Consider the following 22,193-nt stretch of genomic DNA (forward strand, 5'->3'; position numbering starts at 1 on the left):
TTCTTTTGCATCAGAAAAAACTGAAAAGGCATCAGAACGTCTCTGGGCTTGACACCTAAGTCCGTCACCTGCCTCCGTCGCCACAATAGCAGCCACAAAGAAAAGAATGACTGCTCACCTTCTCACTCGAGCTCGACGCGGCTCCATCGTTGATATGTAGTTTTACGGGCCTCCAAAGATGGCTCACCAAAGGTGAATCAATTGCCGTGAATCAGACTGGTGGAACACCTCAGACACGCCATCGAACTCCAGATCTGACACCTCACCATGTCTAAGAAGTCAAAGGAGAAAACCATACTTGCCATCCATCAACCATGAACCCAGCACACGTTCCGTCTTTCACATGTAGTCGATGCAGACCTCAATCTGTATCCGCTCTTAGACTACCTCCCAAACTCCGAGCCGACACTGGAGCAGACGCCGTCGCAAACGGCGGATCTCGAGGGCACAAGTCCACCACAAGGATACCGCCGCTGCCAATGATATGCCCGCTTGAACAGACTGGTTGCTAAATCCATCACCTACCATATAAACGACCGCCCCGCCAGAGAAGAATTTGAATCTTCTTTATTCAGCACCACTGTCACTGCCACCAAAGCTCAACGATCCAAAAACCTAAACTAGTAGGGCCCTAGAAACTAAAGCTAAAACGATCCATCAGCGTTGACTACCATCGGTAACTTCGTCACCTCTAGACATCACACAGGCGCACAACAGGTGGTATGGCAGACAGGTACGTACTCTGGCAACGAGTGCTCCGGCTACTCAGGCGCCCCAATACTTTGTGGCCTCACGCGTGCCCGATTCTCATCCACGAAAGCTAAGCGGTGCCGGTAATGCTACTTCTGAAACAATGCTCTTTACCTATGGTTTCTCATAAACTCACCCGCATGGGCAGCAGGCTCTCTCTGATATGGTCCGAGGCATCATGTGCGAGCATGGGGTAGAGGAACTCGACACATTGATGTGAAAGTTTCAACAAACTCACTAGAGCACGCGGGACGCGGCTGCCGCAATTTCGGCCGGAGGTGACAACCTCGAGCTCCGATGCGGGAAGCTGCAAATTAAGAGTGAAATATCATATAGAGTTCAATGGTGCAGTGTGAAGCGAATGGAATCGACAAGGCTCGCCGATGAGGGCAATCTTGGCCATATCACATCACATAGCATACCCTGCAAAAACAAGTTAGACGTACTCTAATTGTTGTTTGCATGTTTTACGTGGCTGCTATGGGTTTCTAGCAAGAACGTTTCTTACCTACGCAAAAACCACAACGTGAGATGGTGCTGGCGATAGCGGCACCGCTTTAACCCACTTAGCGGCCTTGGGGAGCCCAAGGTTGGGGAATGGGTCTGACGGATGGGACCCGGCGGCAGCGGTGTCAACTCGGGTCAGGTTGCGGGTAACCCCTTCAACCCACTGAACAAACGGGTAGGGCCGTAGGGTAGCCATGCCGCCGCCCTCCACAGCCGCCGCTTCGGCGGCCCTCCGCCGCGAGGACCTCCTCCGCGTCGCCTCCCCGCTCCGCTCTCTGCTCGCCGCGGCGCCCTACGCGCCCCCCGAAGGCTCCGACACCTCCATCAAATCCCTCCTCGCCTCTCTCCTCCCGTCCACATCTGAGCCCCAGACGGGCGGGACCGGCAAGGAGGCCGTGGACCTGCTCCTCCTCTGCGCCGCCGCCCGCGCGGCCTCCGCGGAGGCCCCCGCGCTGCACTGGGTCCCGGAGGTGCTCTCCAAGGCGGCCGCCGCCGCGGATGGAGGAGATGGCGGCGATGGGCGGGTGGGCCGGCATCGGGGAGATGTTGGTGGCCATGATGCCGGAGGCAGTGCCCCCGCTGAAGGCCGTGCTGAAGGATACAGGCGTGGACGCCAATGATGACATGATGATGATTGGCGCCGTGAAGCCGCCCAAGGAGCACGCCTTTGTCGCCGCGCACCAGTTCCGGTGGCTGTTGTCTCAGGTTCGTGCTCCATGATAGTTACACACGCATCATTCTCTTTGCAAAGTAAATTCTAGGACCATGGCTGGATTGTAGTAAGGAGTAGTTTATTTAGGAAAACTTGACACCTGCTTGAATCAAAATGTTCAAATTACTGTGAGAAACACAAAATGTGTTGCAGTAAGTACCTGTGACAGCACCAGAAGCTTCAGTCACTAATTTTGAAGTATTTCAGCATTAAAGGTGTTTACTGAAGTTGCTTCTCTGAGTGTTTCAGGTTAATTACCCCAAGCTTGGCGATCTGTGCTGGTTAGTCATTCCATGTGCTTTGACGGCATTGGATCATTGGTCACCCGACGTTAAGGTATGATGATGTTCTTTTTTGGTTTCTCTATTGAGGATAACATTAGTATGTGCTCAACAGCGGGCCTAACTTTTTCTTTAACCACATTCAGCTTGACCAGTAATGCTTATTTCAATTTCCCCTAAATTGCTGTTGGTGAGCATTTTGAGTGAGAATGATCCATATGATTGACAGGAACAAGGAATGATTAGCTTCATGCACATAGCAAAGAATGTGAAAGCAACAGAATTAAGTTTGTATGAAGATGCAATACTTGACGCGTGTTGCCATAACATTCCTGCAGATGATGAGTTATGGTATCGTGTTGTTGAGGTATCAGTGCTGCTCTTGACTTGCACTCAGAGAAGTAATCCACGTAGCCCTTGGTACAATCTTTTCCTACTTGTTTTTTATCCGTTTTATTCCATGTTGTAATCATGTCTATTCTTTCAAGATCTACTATCTCTGGAGGAACAAACCTCATCCTTCTCTGAATTACATTGGAGTATGGGTATTTGGAAATGTATAAGATAATTATTACTCCCTCCGATCCAAAATAAGTGTCGTAATTTTCAACCATGGTTGAACTAACGGTTGAACTAACCTTAGTTCAAAACTGCAACACTTATTATGAATCGGAGGGAGTATGATACAAATGTACTACTCAGCTAGCATTTTTAGAACAGTGGTATAGCCTTTTCCTTTTGCACCAAAAGCATAGTAAGGAGAGTGATATGGAAAGGAAAATTTTGTTAAGTGTGATGAAAATGTGGTCCTGATATTTTAATGATGGCTTGGGAAATCCACATTTACAAATGGAATGGTTTAAAACTGAAAAGCTGCTTTTAAGTGAGATAAAGACAGTTATACATCATCTTCTCTTTTTGTTCGTCAATAGTCACTCAAAGGCAACTTAGATATAATTTGTTCTACTTGGATTGAAGTGCATCATCATCATTGGGAATCTGAGATAATGGTTGTAGTCACTGTCTGAAGAATGCAAAGCTAGCAAAGAGACACTGACTTAAGTTACTCAGCTGTCTACTGGAAATGTTTGCATGCTAATATGAGTTTTATAGGTACCATCAGTCTGGTTCATATCTACTACTTCCTCCGTTTCGAATTACTTGTCGTAGGTATGGATGTATCTAGATGTATTTTAGTTTTAGATACATCCATTTCTGCGACGAGTAATTTGGAACGGAGGGAGTATAAAGTATAAACCGCAACTGCAGGTCTTGTCTTTTTTTTATACTTTAACTTCAGTTTTCCATTGGCTCCAGGTACGACCGTGTGCTTTCTGAGATGCTGGGCCACCTGGAACGGCAACCACTAAACAAAGAACGTCGTGTTGCATGGCTTACCCTTATCGGGCCGGTTTTCGATTCTATGGGACTCTTCCTATTGGCACATTTTCGTCTCCTGTTCTCTCTCTTTTTCCAATGGATACATGCTGATGATGATAGAACAGTTCTTCTGGTGAGGAAATTGCCCTGATTATGGACAATGTAATTATACGTGTATTGGTTGACAGCTCCATGGTACACCCACAGTAGAGGACAATTAAACTTTACCCTTGTAATTATATGAAATTATTATATAGGTATTGATAGACAAGAGCTTTTGAAATATATTTTAGTCATGAATTGTTTGCAGGTTTTAGAACGAGTTCATACAGTTATTAAGCTTACCTGGATCAGGAAGTCACCCTACACTTCAAGGTACTAGGAATTATGATACTTCTTATCGCTATCTTCTGTTTCTCCACTTGCTGAATCTGGAAGCTTCGAACTCACTTTATTTGTATTTAGGCTGGTGGATGAGCTTGTTCTTTTGTATAAAGAGTCAGCCACACGGAAGAGCCGTGAGATGATGAGAAATCACATAATGGAAATACTCATGCTACTCCAGAAGTAAGATTATTCTTCACTAGTGATTTTAGTTTGCATCACATTCTGGTGGTTTCTTGATCACGACCAGCTAAAACGAAGTCCCATTAAGCAGATAAATTTTACATTAGTCATTTCCCGTTTAAAGCATTTCGGTACTAATACTATCAAATGGCAGTTGAATATCTCTCAGAGTAATTAGGTTCGGATATTAGAATTGTACACCGGTTAGCTATCATTCTACTATCTGGGTGCTACTTGCTGGCAGGGCACTTAAATTAGATACTCGTATCTTATTCTTCACTGTATCTTGCTTATTACTTTTACGAATTAGTGTTGTAGATAACCTTCTATTATTTCATCGCAGCATGTTTAGACTGCACACGAACCAAGTCAGTTTATGTCCAGGGATACTGGTTACCTTCTGTTGGTTTCTGCCGCTTGGATTCAGGGGAAAATTGCTGTTGCCTTTTTTTTCAAAACGGAAAATTGCTGTTGCCTTAAATCTTAATACAGTATATACTTATGGACATATCCAGCCAGAACTCCTACTTGAATTTTTTATATTTAATTTGTACTTATTACTGCATTTCATCATTTCTTCCTCTGAGATCTATCATTCGGTATTCTCATTGTAAGATGTACTCTTGTAGATGCAAGGGGCAGCAGTTTGAGGAAGCTTGGAAGAAGCATGAAGCTGATCTAGATTTAACATTGTTGCTATCCCGTTTCAAAGAACTTTGCACTGAAGATGGTTCGCTAGATATTTGAGTTCAACTGGTATTCTCGATGTAGATAGTTGTTTAACATAGATCAAATCAAGGCTGTTAAATCTTAGCTGTCAGTGTTTGAACTTGGGCGAGTGTATTTGCCCGTGGTTTTTTCCTGTAAGATTTGCACTCGTATTCTCAGCTAGATACATGAACTGAGGCAAACATACCAGGGGCAAGCCACTCTTATGCTGTAACTTTGTAACTTCCTGTAGGTTTGTAACTGTGTACTAAATGAACACGTAAAATCCTCTCAATTTACTTGAGAGGTGTAACTTTGTAACTGTGTACCCTGGTCGACATGCTAAACTGCATCTTTACTTTTATTTTAGCTCGGAGTAGTTTAATCTGGATACATAGTGCAGAGCCATGGAAGAACTCATCGAAGGCTCAAAATGTCGCGACGAGGCTTCCATCGTCTAGTCTAGGGGAGAATCAAAACAGTCTATCATGTCTGCCCATTTTTCTCCTCCGGGAAGCTGAGTATCTGCGGCTGCAGGTACCTCCCGTGGTAGATGAGCCTGAACATGGCCTTGTACGCCGCCTGCGTCATGTGGATGCCGTCCCAGCTCACGTACGCCGACGGGTCCGCGCACGCCGCCGTCCCCTCCACGCCGCACATCCGCCTCTCGTCGTAGTTGTACCTGCCGCCGGCGCCGCAGCATGCCGTGTGCGTGCTATTCTCGTCGAAGCCGAGCGCCGTGGCACCCTTGAGGAGGCCGAGGAAGGAGTTGAAGTAGTCGGCGTAGGCGATGGCCGCGTCGGGGTACGACTCCCTGAGGCCGGCGACGGCTCGCTGGAGCTGCGCGTTGTGCTTGGCGGCGAAGAGGTTAAGGTCGTTGAGGCAGCCCGCGGAGTCGTAGGCCGACTGCTCCGGCGAGGCCATCGCGGTGAGGTAGCTCGGGAAGCACCCGATGGGGAAGTTGCCCGGGACGATGACTCTGCTCGCGCCCATGTCCAGCACTTCCTGTGATGATGGAGGCACCTCGACAGAGTTAGTTCCTGAGGTTAATCTATTAGCCTTAGGTGTAAGAGGAGGTGTTTGATGGCAGTACCTTGGTGGCGTCGATGATGGTATGAACCACGGCTGGGATTAGTTTCTCCACCTCACTGACAGACTTGTTCCCGAAGAACGCGTAGTTGTAGTCGTTTCCTCCGATCTCCCCGACCAGAACCAGAGAAGATTGGAGCCTTTTGCGAATTTCTGCACGCACAAATTTTACATAGAGGATTAGTATGTCTGACTGTTGAAAGAAAACAGAGTGCGTACTGAGACTGAGAGAAAGTAATAGGAGGGAATTTTTTTTTTTGAATTGCCTTCGTCGGTGTCGAAGGTGGACTTCATGAAGTCCTTGAACCACCGGAGCTGCAGCTTGAGGGAGAAGGTCCGGTTGGACTGGTCGTCGGGGTCCATGGCGGTGGCTCCGGCGACGGCGAAGTTGACCCCGTGGTCGAAGCTCGTGTTCTTGGCCAGGTAAGGGTTGAGGAACGGGAGGCCCATGTCCTGAGCTGCATTTGCACGTGAGAACAGAACACTGAGTGAGTGTCACGTACGTTTACTACAGTGCAGTACTACTACTGTTCACTCTGAAGCAGAGTATGCATGCACTGCTAGTTGGGACGAACGTGCGTACCGAGGAAGTCGATCATGAGGAGGCCGTCGGAGCATCGGCCGGTGGGGCGGCCGAAGGTGACGCCGTAGGGGAGGTGCTTGATGGTCTCGAAGGCGCCGGGCGGCGCCTCCTTGGCGAGGTTCCCCGTGTCCGTGATGGAGTCGCCGAGGCTGTAGATCGCCGCCACGGCGCCGTCGTCGCCGCCTTGCCCGCGGCAGCAGCACACGTGCAGAGCAGCAGCGGCGAGGAGGAAGAAAGCTGCCGAGGAAGCCATGCAGAAACAAAACACGTTGTAATAAATGACAGGAGTCGAGTCGATCGAGCTAGTGATGATGAGGTCTCCGTGCTCGCCGCGGCCTCAATTTATACGCACGTCGAAGGGGCGGCAGGGCAGAAACAGTAGCCGCACGCGCACCACCCGGCCGGCGTGGGGTGGTGGTTCTTTCGTTGCTGGGACGGCGCGCGTGTGGGGGTGTGGCGAGAAAACATTCTGTGTGTCGCTTTTGCTGCTGAAAAGGATGGATCGTAGGATCGGATCCGAGTCCCAGATCCTCGGGTTTCTGCTTTGGACTAGAGTCATCAGCAGCAGCAGGGAAAAGAAGGAAAAGCAACAGCTAGCCTTCCGTTGATCACCACGTATGTACCAGAGCGTTTAAATCACTATCTCTTTTCGGAGGGAGTACGTTTCTCTGAAAAGATCGAAATCTTACGAGAAAGAACGGAAATTTTTTTTACGCCTTGAGCGGAAGATAGAACAAAGATGCAACAGCCTTGCGCTGCTCACGACGCGCGCAAGTACGTTTGAAATCATCCGGGCATATTCTGATGTAAGTTGCGCTCTTTGCAATTTGCATTGCATATGTCACAACAAAATTTGAGAAACTGAAAACCGGTGGATCTCAAACTGGCAATAAGACTCTAGACAGAGAATTTGATGAGAACATGGAAGAGGAAAAAGAGATGAAGGATGCAAATGCTAACGGGAGAACTGAGGACCCCGACTCAACTGAAAAGGAGCAGGAGGATCTGGACCTGGTTGATTATAATGCAAGTTAAGAGCAGGATTCCTTTGGTACTATGATTAAAAAAAAGCCGAAAAGAAAGGAAAAGGTGGCAACAAAGGATCTGAGATGATCAGAAGATGTGATAGCCTTAAGGACAGAGAGGGTCTGAAGATTGCAGGTCTAGCTAAGGAGATGGATGCCAATAAGGATGACTATGATGATAATAGAGCAGCCCATGAGCTAGCAAGGATGGCTAGAGGTCCATTATGTAGTGGCTGGTTTGAAGAAGCCCCCTCTGAAATTTTCTCTGTACTGGTCGATGATGTAACTGTAGTTACTATCTAATAAAGAGGGATTGTTTTTATCAAAAAAAAGGATGACTATGATGAGGAAAACATCCTTACTGTTCTTGATTCTTCTAGCAATAAATTTTCTTATGTGGCCCATGATGTGGGGTGGATTTAGAAAAATATATTGATATAACTAATTATAATATCAATCTTATTAAGCTAGTTGAACAAGTTGGAGTTGACTTGTGGATAAATAATAATTCTAATAAAAAATCTCAACTCCAGTTAAGGAGATGAGACATGTGATTCAAACAGGATATCATAACATTGAAGAACAGCTTGGGGATGAGGAAGATAGTGATATGGATACAAAAGATGCCAGTTGGGATCATTTTAAACATTTTTTTCACTAAAAACAAGAAAAAAAAAGTTAGGGCCCCACATAACTCTGGAGGTTAACCTGTTGTTCTGATTAAAGGATTGGATAAATCTAGCAAAAATAAAAAAACTAGTGGAACATTTTCTTAATGAGGGCAGACGCCGCTAGTTGATCGCCAATACCATTTCGGCCACAATCAACATGAACGTTGAACAACGACGGTCGCCTTTCCCTCTTTGCTGCCTTTCGGTTATTGAAGTTGATGTAGCCTTTGGGAAAAAGTGACTGGATCTTGATTCAATCTCGACTGGTATTATTTTTGGCAGAGAGATCAATATTTCATTGTCAAGGAAACAAATAAAAACCCGAGAATAAGAGTAAATCTTTGCTTATACTCAAATTTTTTGTGTAGGATTGATGCAAGTTTTGGTATTGGGAATAAGAATACATCGATCTATTAATAGAACAAAACTTGATAGATGTCCGTGCACTTGTTGCTAGAATAGAGGCTAGAGATGAGACTAGATGCGAAGAAGCAACGTCTACTTCTTTATTATATAAGAAGAAAGAATTATGCAAGATCAAAAATCCACAGATCAACAATGAAAGTCAAGAAGATACTAATCCAACTTTTAGAAGCAACAAGGTTGGAAAAAGCGATAGAAATAAACGAGACGGCTGGCCTTCGCCGGTGCTTAAGAGCCCTAGGCATGGCCAAGGCGGTAATATATCTTTTACTATCAAGGTGTATTTATGATTATTATATATGTGCCGATATAAATTTAGGACATATAAATAAGTTAACTACTAGCTATTGCCATTGGAATATGGCCCGTTTAGTATATCAGTGCAATATGAAATGATTTCTCGCTTGGGTAGACAATTTCTTGATTGTCTTGTCTAGACTTCCATTTATGCCCTAGGCAGGCATTTGGCCATCGCTTAGCGCCTAAGCGTGTCTAAGCACCTCCTAGGCACTAGGAGGCGCTGCTTTTTCCAACAGAGGGAGCAGTTACGGAAATTGGACATCTTTTTAAATGTCTGCTTGTGGTTTTTGTTTTCTTTGGTACTATTCTAGTCAACATTTGATGAATGTACTTTAATGTATCAAAAAATCATTGATGAAATAATATAAGAAATAAGGAAAAAAAAGTATACGGACGAGATGCGGCCAAGATGAGGCCGCGCGTTTGGCGCACAGCTAGCGCATCTCTGAAAACGACTAGATACCGCCTCATTACCATCCTCAAATAGACGAAATTTGAATAAAATGGACGACCTTTTAGGGTCGTGTGCGTTGGAATTGTCCTAAAAGATGCCGTGGTTTTTTATTACAGGAATCAGAAAGAAACTCTCTTTATATTAAAAAAAGAGAGAGAGACCGTCGCTTTGCTGCTGCCAAAGGATGTCACGTAGGATCGGATCAAGTCCGAGATGTGGGGCTCTCCTCTTGACTGCAGTCCGAACAAATTCTTACTCCCTCTGTTTTTATTTAGTTCACGTATTAGTTTTGATCAAAGTCAAACTTTGTAAACTTTGATCAATTTTATAAACAAAAATATTAACATATACGATAACAAATCAACGTCATTAGATTTATTATTGAATGTACTTTCATATAGTATAAATTTGTTATGGTAAATATTTATATTATTTTCTATGAACTTTGTCAAACTTTACGAAGTTTGACTTCAATCAATTCTAATATGCTGGACTACGAAAATGAAATCGTAGCCCTACAACTCTGAACCTGAATGAGCCTTGCACTACTACCAGTGCACTGCTGGCGTGGCGTATACAAGGATCGAGCTACAGAACCAACTACGTACGACGCGCACGCACGCACGATCGATCGAGCAGAGTGGAGGATACGGGGGTGCCACCTTTTTCTTCTTGCACGCCAACTTTGCGCCGATATGGCGTTGGCCGGTGGAGGATGATAGAACTGCTCGCCGCCGCGCGCGCGATCGTGCGGGCCGGCGAAAACTTGTGGCGGCTGGAGCGACGGAATCTTGTGACGATTGTGCGCCTTGTCGATGGAACTTGACAAGCACGCGTGTCCATGGCATGGCTTGGTCGGCGAACAATTGGCGGTGCGCGGCTGAGGATCGCCACTGTGGTGAAAGCAGCATGTCCGGAGGCCTCGGCCCTCGGTTGTGTGGAGCTCCTGTGCGTAACGTGCGAGCGCCGATGTGTACAGCAGATCGGACGGCAGACAGCAGACTCCAGCGGCCGGCCGGCTGCTCCGGGTTTCGGGAGGGCGAGAGCGAGAGGCCGGGACGAAGCGAAAACGGACATGCACGTCCCGAGAAGAGACGCCCGGTGGGCGACGCACACGTCCATGTTGGCGTGTCACAACTCACAAGCCATGAAAGCATTTTCGACGTGATGTGGTGTCCATTGGCCGGCGCTCGAGGTTACTGTTGTGGAGTACATTCTCTGGTCTCCGTGGCTCCAGGTCGTTCACGGTGGATCCATCTTTGTGCTTTTCTTATTCCAGAAAAATTAAACACATCAGCTTTTTTTTTGTAATAATAGAAATACAAAGTTGAGAATGTTTTACACCCTATGTGCTCCCTGCGGTTTGAAATGTGTTTTCTTTTTCTGTCCATGTCACACCTTTCGCTGATCGCCAACACCATTTCGGCCACAATCACCATGAACATCGAACAACGACGGTCGTCTTTGGTTCTTTGCTGCCTTTCGGTTATTCAAGTTGATGTAGCCTTTGGGAGAAAAGTGACTGGGTCTTGATTCAGTCTCAACTGGTATTATTTTTGCCAGAGAGATCAATATTTCATTGTCAAGGCAACAAATAAAAACATGAGAATAGGAATAAATCATTGTCTCGTCACATTCCCTTATACAAGGCCATTATGAAAAATACAATTTGCATCTATACAAGGCTACTAATTGTAATCGAGGCAAAAATTAATGATGTTTTCTCGTACTACCAACTGTTTTAATGCTTGCATGCATGTAGTCATAATGACACTGTGCTACTTCCTTCTAATTCCTTCCTTGCATGCATGTGGACGTATTAATGATCTCAGTTAACGAAAAGAAAAGTGAACTTGTAAAGCAGTCATTAAATTTTACCTTGGTACCTGTAATTTGAGTTTGTGGCCTTGTATAAGGGAATGGAGGGACTACCAAACATGTACATTATGAAATATAACTCATGATGTATCGAGTGATGTGCATTTGGTATTCTAGATGTACCTACTTTTCCTTCTTTAGGGTTTTTATCAGTTTTGCCATCGACTGTATAACGCTACTCAGTTTTGCCACTAAACATTTTCACTACTCAAAAATGCCACTGTTCTGTTAGATCAAGCTCAAAAAGACCATTTTTCACCGTTATCGTTTGGTCAATACATGTCGACTCCTTCAAAAAAAAGTACACGTTAACTGAAGTTAGATGACGAAACTACCCCTATTCCATTTGTTAGGGGCGCATGAGAAAAAGAGAATAAAATTTTGGATTTTGGAAGGGCAGGGGTTCAAACCCAAGACCACGGGGTACACAAGCGCTCAAGCTAACCAACTGAGCCATAGAAGCGATTTGTTGTGTCGAGAGATTAAAGCTTTATTTACTGATATCTGAACCTAACTAAACAGAACTTGATCTAATCCTTGACCCGATCTGTTCGTGGCAGTTTCCCCAGCCAGAACGAACATCTCAAGCCACCGCCGCCGCCTGCCAAACTCTTCACCTGGCACCGCCGGTCGCCGGGCTGCTCGCCTAGCTCCGGCGCGCCCCACTCGCCGCAGCTGTGACGCCTCCCGCCGAGTGTCGCCACCCATCGCAGCTTCGGCTCCTCCTCCCGCCCGGCACCGCCACCGGAGGCAGGCAGCTCCGGCGCTTCTCCCGGCTAACTCCGCAGCTCCTCCCGAGTCTTGAAGTGCATTTTTTCCACGGCAATGGCGACAGACAGCAGGACCGAATCGAAGGGTTGCGTCGGCCACAGGATGCCCCAACATGACATAGGCTCTGAAATTCCTGTATTGTGAGTATACTAATTATGAGTGTGCGTGTGTGGTTCAGTATAGCTTGTAGAGGTCGAAATTTGTACGTAGAATTTGTAGTAGCTGAATTTTGGGCATGGCAGTCTGCCTCATTTGTTCATGTCTACTCGTACCAGACAGATTCTTCTAGCCGGGCAGCCACTCGTGTAGATCTGTTGTCCAAACTAACTTTCAAACCCAATCTCAACTAACTAGCAACAAGAAAAGATACGAGACATTAATGTGTTGGATTATTATACCATGTAACTTATAAGGGATATATCTCCATATAAATCATAACATCTCGTTAGCTCAGTTGGTTAGCTCGCACCGTCCTGCTCTCCCAAATTTTATTCTCTTTTTCTCATGCGCCCCTTACAAATGGGATAGGGGTAGTTTCGTCATCTAACATCAATCAACGTGTATTGACCAAATGGTAATGATGAAAATGGTCTTTTTGAGCTTGATCTAACAGAACGGTGGCATTTTTGAGTAGTCAAAATGTTTAGTGGCAAAACTGAGTAGCGTTATACAGCCGATGGCAAACTAATAAAAACCCTCTTCTTTATAAATATGGTCAAAGTTTGTAATGTTTGACTTTTGCAAAAACCTATAGGTACTACATCGGAGGGAGTATTGACCACGTCTTTCAAGTGGATGATTAGATCAAATGATGTCTGCGCACGTGCCACGACATTGAGGTAAAGTAGTGTACTCTCTCCTTCCATCTATATAGGGCCTAATGCGTTTTTCGAGGTTAACTTTGACTAAATATTAGAGCAATAATATATGACATGCAACTTACATAAAGCACACCATTAAATTCGTGTGTGAAAGGAGCTTTCAATGATATAATTTTCACATTGTGCATATCATGTACTATTAATCTTGTCAATAGTCAAAGGCGGTCTTAAAAAACGCATTAGGCCTTATATAGATGGAAGGAGAGAGTACTAAATAGTGCTCATTGTTAGAACAATACACCGGTGTAATAGAGGTGGCTATAGCACATTTTTTTGCCCTCAACCTTGTGTTCCTGCTCAACCACCTCAAAAGTCAAAATTATTCATAACTATTCATCCCCACCATTATTATGTCTTCTCATGAATGACGGGGATACCAATGCGTCACCATAACTAGCTATCTTGCTGGTGTGCGCTAGGATATCATGATGTTTGGGTGAGACACTCCTCGGATTTGGGAAAAAGTTGATCTTGACAATTCGACTACATCGAACACTAGAAGGTGCACCTTAGCAATAGTACCAAACCTTCTAGTGGTTATCGACCGAAGGCACATCAGCCTGAACATAAAGGTCCAGTTCCTACGTGCAATCGATAATATGAAAGAAAATGTGAATATTAATCTGAATATTTGCTAACAAGGGAGAATGGTTGATTCATTTGGGGTTGTGAAAAAATCAGTTCGTCACCCATTGTTGGACAATTCAGTTTAGAAGTTGCAACAATGGTTAACTTTAGAATTAACTAAAACCCAACCCTAAATGAAGACTTAAGAGCAACTCTAGCAGAGTTGCCATATGAGCATTCGTCATAATGCATCCATATGCATTTGGACGCTGGCCAGGCGACGCGCAAACTTACAGTCGCCATATTGGCTGCCTCCATATTTTTTTATTTTATATATGTTGCATCAAAACAATAGTCACACACCAAATTTGAGGGATTAAAACACTAATTTGTGCTAAGTTGCATTACAAAGTTCTTACATAGGGGGAGAATTTTTTTTTTGCGAAATTTTTATATCATAGGTTCAAAATTTGTGGCTTTTTAGAAACTATAGGGTGATTTTGAGCCCCACCACATCGACAGTGAATGGTATGGATGAGGCACATGCATATGCGATGAGTCCACTCGTCCTCTAGGCATGACGGTGTGACTATCCGTTAACATCGTCTTTGTCCCATTCTAGCCCGCAATCATCGAGGAGGGCTAGGTCCAATATGGCACAGTTTGTCTTGGTGAATGTAACCACCTCCATGTTGAATGTGTGTCCTCTAATGTGCTCACTCTCTGCCACCAACTCTGTTGTTTCTCCTAGTAATAGAACCAGATGGCGGGATCCCTCTTCGTTGCTAACACCTTCCCGGCGGCAGTCTCCTTGTAGGTTTCACCGGGGCAGGTGGCTGAGGCGTAGGTGGCATAGCGCTCATCCTATGCCTCCTTAACAATGAAGCGACGGGGAGCATGTGGTTGCCGATATGAGCTACATTGGCGATCCCTCTCATGCCCATACATGATCTGCACGTCGTCATGCTGGATATCCCAAACAATGGAGTGTGTTTTGGGATTCCAATCTGATTCTCCTGTGCGGACTCCTCCAGCGCTTCACAGGAAGGACGCTCCTCCTCCCATCGGCAATGAGGGCGGCCTTTTCCTCTACTTGCTCCTCATCCTACGAATGAGGCACCCAGTTCAAATGTGGGGCAAGCGGCATGGTAACGGGGATGGTAGTGGAGGTTGTGACAGAGGTGAGGGAGGTGGAAGCTATGAGCAGCGAGAGTATGAGCTATTAAGACATGGAGACAACCATTTTACAACCCATGCGGTGGGAAACATGACTGGAGTGGTCGCAAGCAGTTGGTACTCAGGCAACCTCCATTATTTGGCACACTTTCCAGCGCCATGGGTATCGGGTTGTTTGCGCTATTGGTAGGAAGAGGAGATGGGTCATGTGACGTCCGGATAATTAAGCTACAGTAATCCCACGTTAACGATGCCACGTCACCTCGGTTATTGTTGCTAATCTCGCATTAGTTCGAAAACGTTTCAAATTCGAAATTTAAAATCAAGCAAACAATAAAAGTTTTCAAATATTAAAACTAAAATGTTTAATAAATAGTAGATAAATCAGAGGCTATGATAAAATTGTAAACAACATTATTGAAAGTCAATAAGTGACTTAAACAACCTCAAACGATGACTGAAAAAATTATTTAATAACTTTTTTTATACAAAATAAATATGAAATGATAATTACACCAAACTAGTTTTTGGTGGTAGGATATATTGTGCTATGATTTGTGGGCCAACTATCATGTTTTACAAAACTCATTTGTTGCCCAAACAATTAGCTAAAACAAAAAAAAATAAGAAAAAGTAAAACAAAACAAAAAAAGAGAGGAAAGGAAACCCCCCATCCTGGCCTCGGCCCAGCAGGCCGATGGGCGCCAGACCGGCCCACCCCGGTCCCCCTTAACCCCCCACTCCCCTTGACCTAGAGCGCCCCCCCACTTCACCCACTTCCCTCCCCCCACACGCCTCACTCCTTCTCTCCCCACCCCGTCTGGATCGAGATCGGGAGCAACCGTGCCCCCGAACCCGTCGACGCCGACGCCGCCCGGAGGACCACCTCGCCGGAGCTCCCCCCCGCTGGATCTGGATCGGCACCCGAGCCGATCCCCGGTGCCCGCGCTCGCCGCTGTTCGCCGTCACCATGCTGGACCCCGTCGCCGGAACCTCCCCGCTGGCCTGCCTCCTCCTCATCGTCGGCCTGCTTCCCCTCTGGCGCCGTCGTCCCCGCCGCCCTCCTCGCGCCCCGTTGCCCCGACCCCTCCTCCGCGCGGTGAGGCCCCAGCCTCTCCTTCTCTTCCCCAGCTCCAGGCCGCGCCCTGGACGCTCGCATGACGGCGCGTGCGCCCACACCCCTCACCTCTGTCCGCGCCCGTGCTCCGTCGGAGCGCACCAAGGCCCGCACCCCGCTAGCTCCTCGAGTTGCAGCTGTGCCACCCGCGCGCTGCCTCTGCTACTGCACTACGGCCTGCCTCGCCGTGGCTCCCGCCCGACCACTTCCCCGCAGCCATCTGCCGCGGTCACCACGCCCCTCGTCGCGCCCCAGGCCCCTTGCACACGCTCCGCCCGCACCCCCTAGTCGCCGTGCCCATGCCCTGCTTCGACCCTCCGCACTCGCACCCGCCGGCGCAGTGCTCTACTACTGCTGCTGCATGGCTGCTGCTGCTCTACCTCCCTGACCGCGCCGGCCCCGTGCTGCTGCTGTTTCTACTCCGCTGTCGTCCTGCATCATCCTCTACAACCCAGTTCGCCCCACTCACGCTGGACCCGCCTTGGCCGCGCCCGGCCTTTCCCCTGCTCCGCCCACACGCCGCCCGTGTCGGCCTTGGCTCCGCGGGCCGAGCACCGTTGCCGCCGGCGCTCTCCTGTGCGCGCACGGTGCTCCTAACCAGCCTTTGTGCCGCTGACTAGTGAGCCCGAGGCCATTAGGTTAAATGCTAATGACTAATTACCACTAATGACACTGCTAATAGACACTGACTAGTGGACCCCATCTAGTTAATTAAACTAATAAATTTTATGTCAAAACTTGTACCTATGACACATGGGTCCCACTGGTCCCTTTGACCGGTCAAACTGCTGACTGGGATAACCCAGTCAATGACAATGCGCCCCCTGAGCCTTTGACTAGTCAACGGTCCTAGTTGACTGCTGACTAGGCAGTACACTGGACCCCACCTGTTAGCCCCTGGTTGAAATAGCTGGGTACAATTCTGTGTACCCGTAGCGATTTAACCATTTATTTCTGATTTAAATGAATTCCAGAATATGAATAAAACTTTGGGAAAATAATAATAATACTAAATAAAATAATAATTAATTAATTAACTTAATTAATTAATTCTGTATTAGTTTAACCCAATCATTTTAGTTAACTAATTAAGCGTAACTAATTAACCTAAACCCTGATTAACCTAAAACAGTGTATGACAGGTGGGTCCCACTGGACCCACACGTCAGTTTGACCAGTCAACACCTTTGTTGACTGCTGACGGCATGCTGATGTCATGATGACGTCAGCATGCACTAATCTGGATAATGTTGAATTAAATTAATTAAATAAATTCTAAAAATGATTTAAAACTTTAGAAAATCATATAAAATAAACCGTAACTCAGATGAAAATACTTTCTACATGAAAGTTGCTCAGAACAACGAGACCGGATACGCAGCCCGTTCGTCCGCCACACATCCCTAACCTATCAAACTCGCAACTTTCCTCCTCCGGTTCATCTGTCCGAAAACACGAAACACCGGGAATCCTTTCCTAGATGTTCCCCCCTTTCCCGGTATCACCTAGTACTGCGTTAGGGCACACCTAGCACCGCGTATTGCTATGTTATGCCTTGTGTTGCTTTGATTGCTTTATTATTTATTGTGTTCCCCCTCCGTTACTTCTTTCCGGTAGACCCCGAGACTGCCGGCGACCCCTAGTTCGACTACGGTGTTGACGACCCCTCTCTCTTGCCAGAGCAACCAGGCAAGCCCCCCCTGATCACCAGATATCGCCTACTCTTCTTTGTACTGCTTGCATTAGAGTAGTGTAGCATGTTACTGCTTTCCGTTAATCCTATCCTGATGCATAGCCTGTCCTTGCTACTACTGTTGTTACCTTTACCTGCAATCCTAATGCTTAGTATAGGATGCTAGTTTATCATCAGTGGCCCTACCTACTTGTCCGTCTGTCATGCTATACTATCGGGCCATGATCACTCAGGAGGTGATCACGGGTACATACTATATACTTTATACATGATACATGTGGTGACTAAAGTCGGGTCGGCTCGTGGAGCACCCGCGAGTGATTCACAGATTGGGGGCTGAAAGGACCTTTGTCCCAACGACCCTCTATGTGGATCTTTGTGGCGAAGCGACAGGGCAGGTTGAGACCACCTAGGAGAGAGGTGGGCCTATCCCTAGTCGGCGTTCGCGGTTATTTCAAGATAACACGTTTAACGAGATCTTGGTATTTGATCTGAGTCTGGCCACTGGCCTATACGCACTAACCATCTACGCGGGGACAGTTATGGGCACTCGACGTCGTGGTATCAGCCGAAGCCTTCGTGACGTCAGCGACTGAGCGGCGCGCGCCGGGTTGGACCGCGTAACGCAACTTCCTGTGTAATGGAGGTTGCTAGGTCTGCTCTTCGGCCGCCCTCGCAACGTGCAGGTGTGCAATGGGCGATGGGCCCAGACCCCTGCGCCATAGGATTTAGACCGGCGTGCTGACCTCTCTGTTGTGCCTAGGTAGGGCTGCGACGTGTTGATCTTCCGAGGCCGGGCATGACCCAGGAAAGTGTGTCCGGCCAAATGGGATCGAGCGTGTTGGGTTATGTGGTGCACCCCTGCAGGGAAGTTAATCTATTCGAATAGCCATGATCTTCGGTAACAGGACGACTTGGAGTTGCACCTTGACCTTATGACAACTAGAACCGGATACTTAATAAAACACACCCTTCCAAGTGCCAGATACAACCGGTGATCGCTCTCTCACAGGGCGACGAAGGGAGGATCATCGATTAGGATTATGCTATGCGATGCTACTTGGTGAACTTACCATCTACTCTCTTCTCCTGCTGCAAGATGGAGGTTACCAGAAGTGTAGTCTTCGATAGGACTAGCTATCCCCCTCTTATTCCGGCATTCTGCAGTTCAGTCCACATATGATACCCTTATTCCATTTGATACCAATGCATACATATGTAGTGTAGCTCCTTGCTTGCGAGTACTTTGGATGAGGACTCACGGTTGCTTTGCTCCCTCTTTTCCCCCTCTCTATACCCGATTGCTGCGACCAGATGTTTGGAGCCCAGGAGCCAGACGCCACCGTCGACGACGACTACTACTACTCGGGAGGTGCCTACTACTACGTGCAACCCACTGACGACGACCAGGAGTAGTTTAGGAGGATCCCAGGCAGGAGGCCTGCGCCTCTTTCGATCTGTATCCCAGTTTATGCTAGCCTTCTTAAGGCAAACTTGTTTAACTTATGTCTGTACTCAGATATTGTTGCTTCCGCTGACTCGTCTATGATCGAGCTCTTGTATTCGAGCCCTCGAGGCCCCTGGCTTGTAATATGATGCTTGTATGACTTATTTTATTTGTAGAGTTGTGTTGTGATATCTTCCCGTGAGTCCCTGATCTTGATCGTACACGTTTGCGTGTATGATTAGTGTACGGTCAAATCGGGGGCATCACAGGTCATGCAGGAGGATGAGGAGGTGGGTGAAACTTACCTCCCGCACGGGTGGCTGGCAGATGGATTGCCCTCCAAATTAACACCCACAACCTCAAGATATGGACGCTCGCGGGCTTGATTTGTAGTGCCATCCATAAATCATGGCGATGATGGGACGTATGGCGACTCTACGAGTGGTCTTCTTGGCCAAAATTGCCATATCGGCGGTTTTCCTGCCCACCAGTCCGATATGGAGACTCAACCAAAGTTTCTTCGAGAGAGGTATTGAAGGAGGGATATAGGGGGTTCAATCAACCCTTGACCCGGGGGGTGGGGGGGGGAGGTGGATCCATCCCTAGGAAGGGTTCCTCCTGATAACCCATAAGTACAGGGGATCGCAACAGTTTTCGAGGCTAGAGTATTAAACCCAAATTTATAGATTCGACACAAGGGGAGCCAAAGAATACTTGAAGGTACTAGTAATAATGTACGTGCAATGCATGTTTATATTAGGTAAGATATATCTATTGCACGTTGGTATTTGGTATGATATCAATTACTTTTTTGTGGGAATGGTAGGATATTAATTACATGGTAGATTTCAAGGGATAGCGTTGAGTCAAAACGCGTTTATAACCAATGGCAGTGGTGGGTAATTAGAGCGTTAAACGTGTTTGATGCTCAACATTGGAGCGATTTGAACCTCTAGATAACATGATTTGACGGCCGAGATGGTTTGGATCTGCCCATTTGGGTCTTCTTATATTGGTATAGATTAGCAGCTGAGTTGTCAATTCAACCACACCTAGAGATTAATTATCTGTAGCAACGTGATCAGTAGCAAAGTAATATGATAGTTTTGATAGTGGTGATAGCAACAATAGTAACAGTAACAGTGATAGCAGTAGTTTTGTAGCAAGTGTAACAGTGATGATAGCAGTAGTAACTTAGCAAGAACAATATAGGATAAATTCGTAGGCATTGGATTGGTGAATTGTTGGATGATATTCATCATGAGACAGTTATAACCTAGGGCGATATGGCACTAGCTCCAGTTCGTCGATATAATGTAGGCATGTATTCCGTAAATAGTCATACGTGCTTATTGAAAGAACTTGCATGGCATCTTTTGTCCTACCCTCCCGTGGCAGTGGGGTCCATATTGGAAACTAAGGGATATTAAGGCCTCCTTTTAATAGAGAACAAAACAAAGCATTGACACATAGTGAATACATGAACTCCTCAAACTACGGTCATCACCGGGAGTGGTCCCGGTTATTGTCACTCCGGGGTTGCAGGATCATAACACGTAGTAGGTGACTATAACTTGCAAGATCGGATCTAGAACATGGATATAATGGTGATAACATAAATGGTTCAGATCTGAAATCATGACACCCGGGCCCAAAGTGACAAGCATTAAGCATGGCAAAGTCATACAACATCAATCTAAGAACATAGTGGATACCAGAGGTCAAGCCCTAAAAAAACTAACTCGATTACATGATGAATCTCATCCAACTCCTCACTGACCAGCGAGTCTTCGAATAAATTACTCACTCCTGGTGGGGAGCATCATGGAATTGGCGATGGAGAAGGGTTGGTGATGACGAAGAACGAAGATCCCCCTCTTCGGAGCCCCAAACGGACTCCACATCTAGCCTCTCGACGAAGAACACGAGGTGATGGCGGCTCCGTCTCGTGGATCGCGATAATTCTTTCTCCCTGATTTTTTTTCTGGAAAACAGGATTTTATAGCATTGGTTTAAGGGTCTGCGGGGCCACCAGGTGGACACGCCAGGAGAGGGGGGCGCGCCCTGGTAGGTTGTGCTCACCCAGGTGCCCCCTCTGGTGGGTCTTGGCTCCAGAAATTCTTATTATTGATATAAAAAACTCTCGCAAAGTTTCGTTCCATTCTGAGAACTTTTATTTATGCACAAAAACAACACCATGGTAGTTATGCTGAAAACAGCGTTAGTCCAGGGTTAGTTTCATTCAAATAATGCAAATTGGAGTCCAAAACAAGAGGAAAAGCGTTAGGAAAAGTAGGTACGTTGGAGACGTATCAACTCCCCAAGCTTAAACCTTTGCTTGTCCTCAAGCAATTCAGTTGATAAACTGAAGGTCAAAAGGAAAAAAATTTATGAACTCTTTTGCTCTTGTTTGCATAAATAAGCTTAAACAACACCTAGGGTTTCAGCCAACATTATAACTAACCATGCCGACAATAACTCTTAAAGATTATATTAACTCATATCAATGACATAATCAACTAGCGAGCAATAATGAGACATCTCAAACGGCAACACGTTGTCAAAACAACCATGATATAATTGAAGGAAATATGCCCTAGAGGCAATAATAAAGATTTATATTTCCTTATATCATGATAAATGTTTATTATTCATGCTAGAATTGTATTAACCGGAAACTTAGTACATGTGTGAATACAAAGACAAACAAAGTGTCCCTAGTATGCCTCTACTTGACTAGCTCATTAATCAAAGATGGTTAAGTTTCCTAGCCATAGACATGTGTTGTCATTTGATGAACAGGATCACATCATTAGAGAATGATGTGATGGACAAGACCTATTCATTAGCTTAGCACTATGATCGTTTAGTTTATTGCTATTGCTTTCTTCATGACTTATACATGTTCCTATGACTACGAGATTATGCAACTCCCGAATACCGGAGGAACACCTTGTGTGCTATCAAACGTCACAACGTAACTGGGTGATTATAAAGATGCTCTACAGGTGTCTCTGATGGTGTTTGTTGAGTTGGCATAGATCAAGATTAGGATTTGTCACTCCAATTATCAGAAAGGTATCTCTAGGCCCTCTTGGTAATGCACATCACTATAAGCCTTGCAAGCAATGTGACTAATGAGTTAGTTGTGGGATGTTGCATTACAGAACGAGTAAAGAGACTTGCCGGTAACGAGATTGAACTAGGTATTAA

The 22,193-nt window shown here is 46.1% G+C and overlaps 1 protein-coding gene and 1 pseudogene across 1 annotated transcript; one reads left to right on the forward strand and one right to left on the reverse strand.

Moving 5' to 3' along the window:
* Positions 1-1,405: 1,405 nt before the first annotated feature.
* LOC125520178 lies at positions 1,406-5,226 on the forward strand (annotated as a pseudogene).
* Positions 5,227-5,245: 19 nt separating this feature from the next.
* On the reverse strand, positions 5,246-6,901 carry LOC125520179 (acetylajmalan esterase-like). Its single transcript, XM_048685018.1, has 4 exons — positions 6,578-6,901; positions 6,261-6,452; positions 5,999-6,147; positions 5,246-5,910 (listed from the first exon to the last, which is right to left on the reverse strand). Exons 1-4 carry the CDS (start codon positions 6,828-6,830, stop codon positions 5,392-5,394), a joined length of 1,113 nt encoding a protein of 370 aa, XP_048540975.1. The 5' UTR covers positions 6,831-6,901; the 3' UTR covers positions 5,246-5,391.
* Positions 6,902-22,193: the final 15,292 nt, after the last annotated feature.

Source organism: Triticum urartu, chromosome 7 (assembly GCF_003073215.2).
Source record: "Triticum urartu cultivar G1812 chromosome 7, Tu2.1, whole genome shotgun sequence".
Lineage (NCBI taxonomy): Eukaryota > Viridiplantae > Streptophyta > Magnoliopsida > Poales > Poaceae > Triticum > Triticum urartu.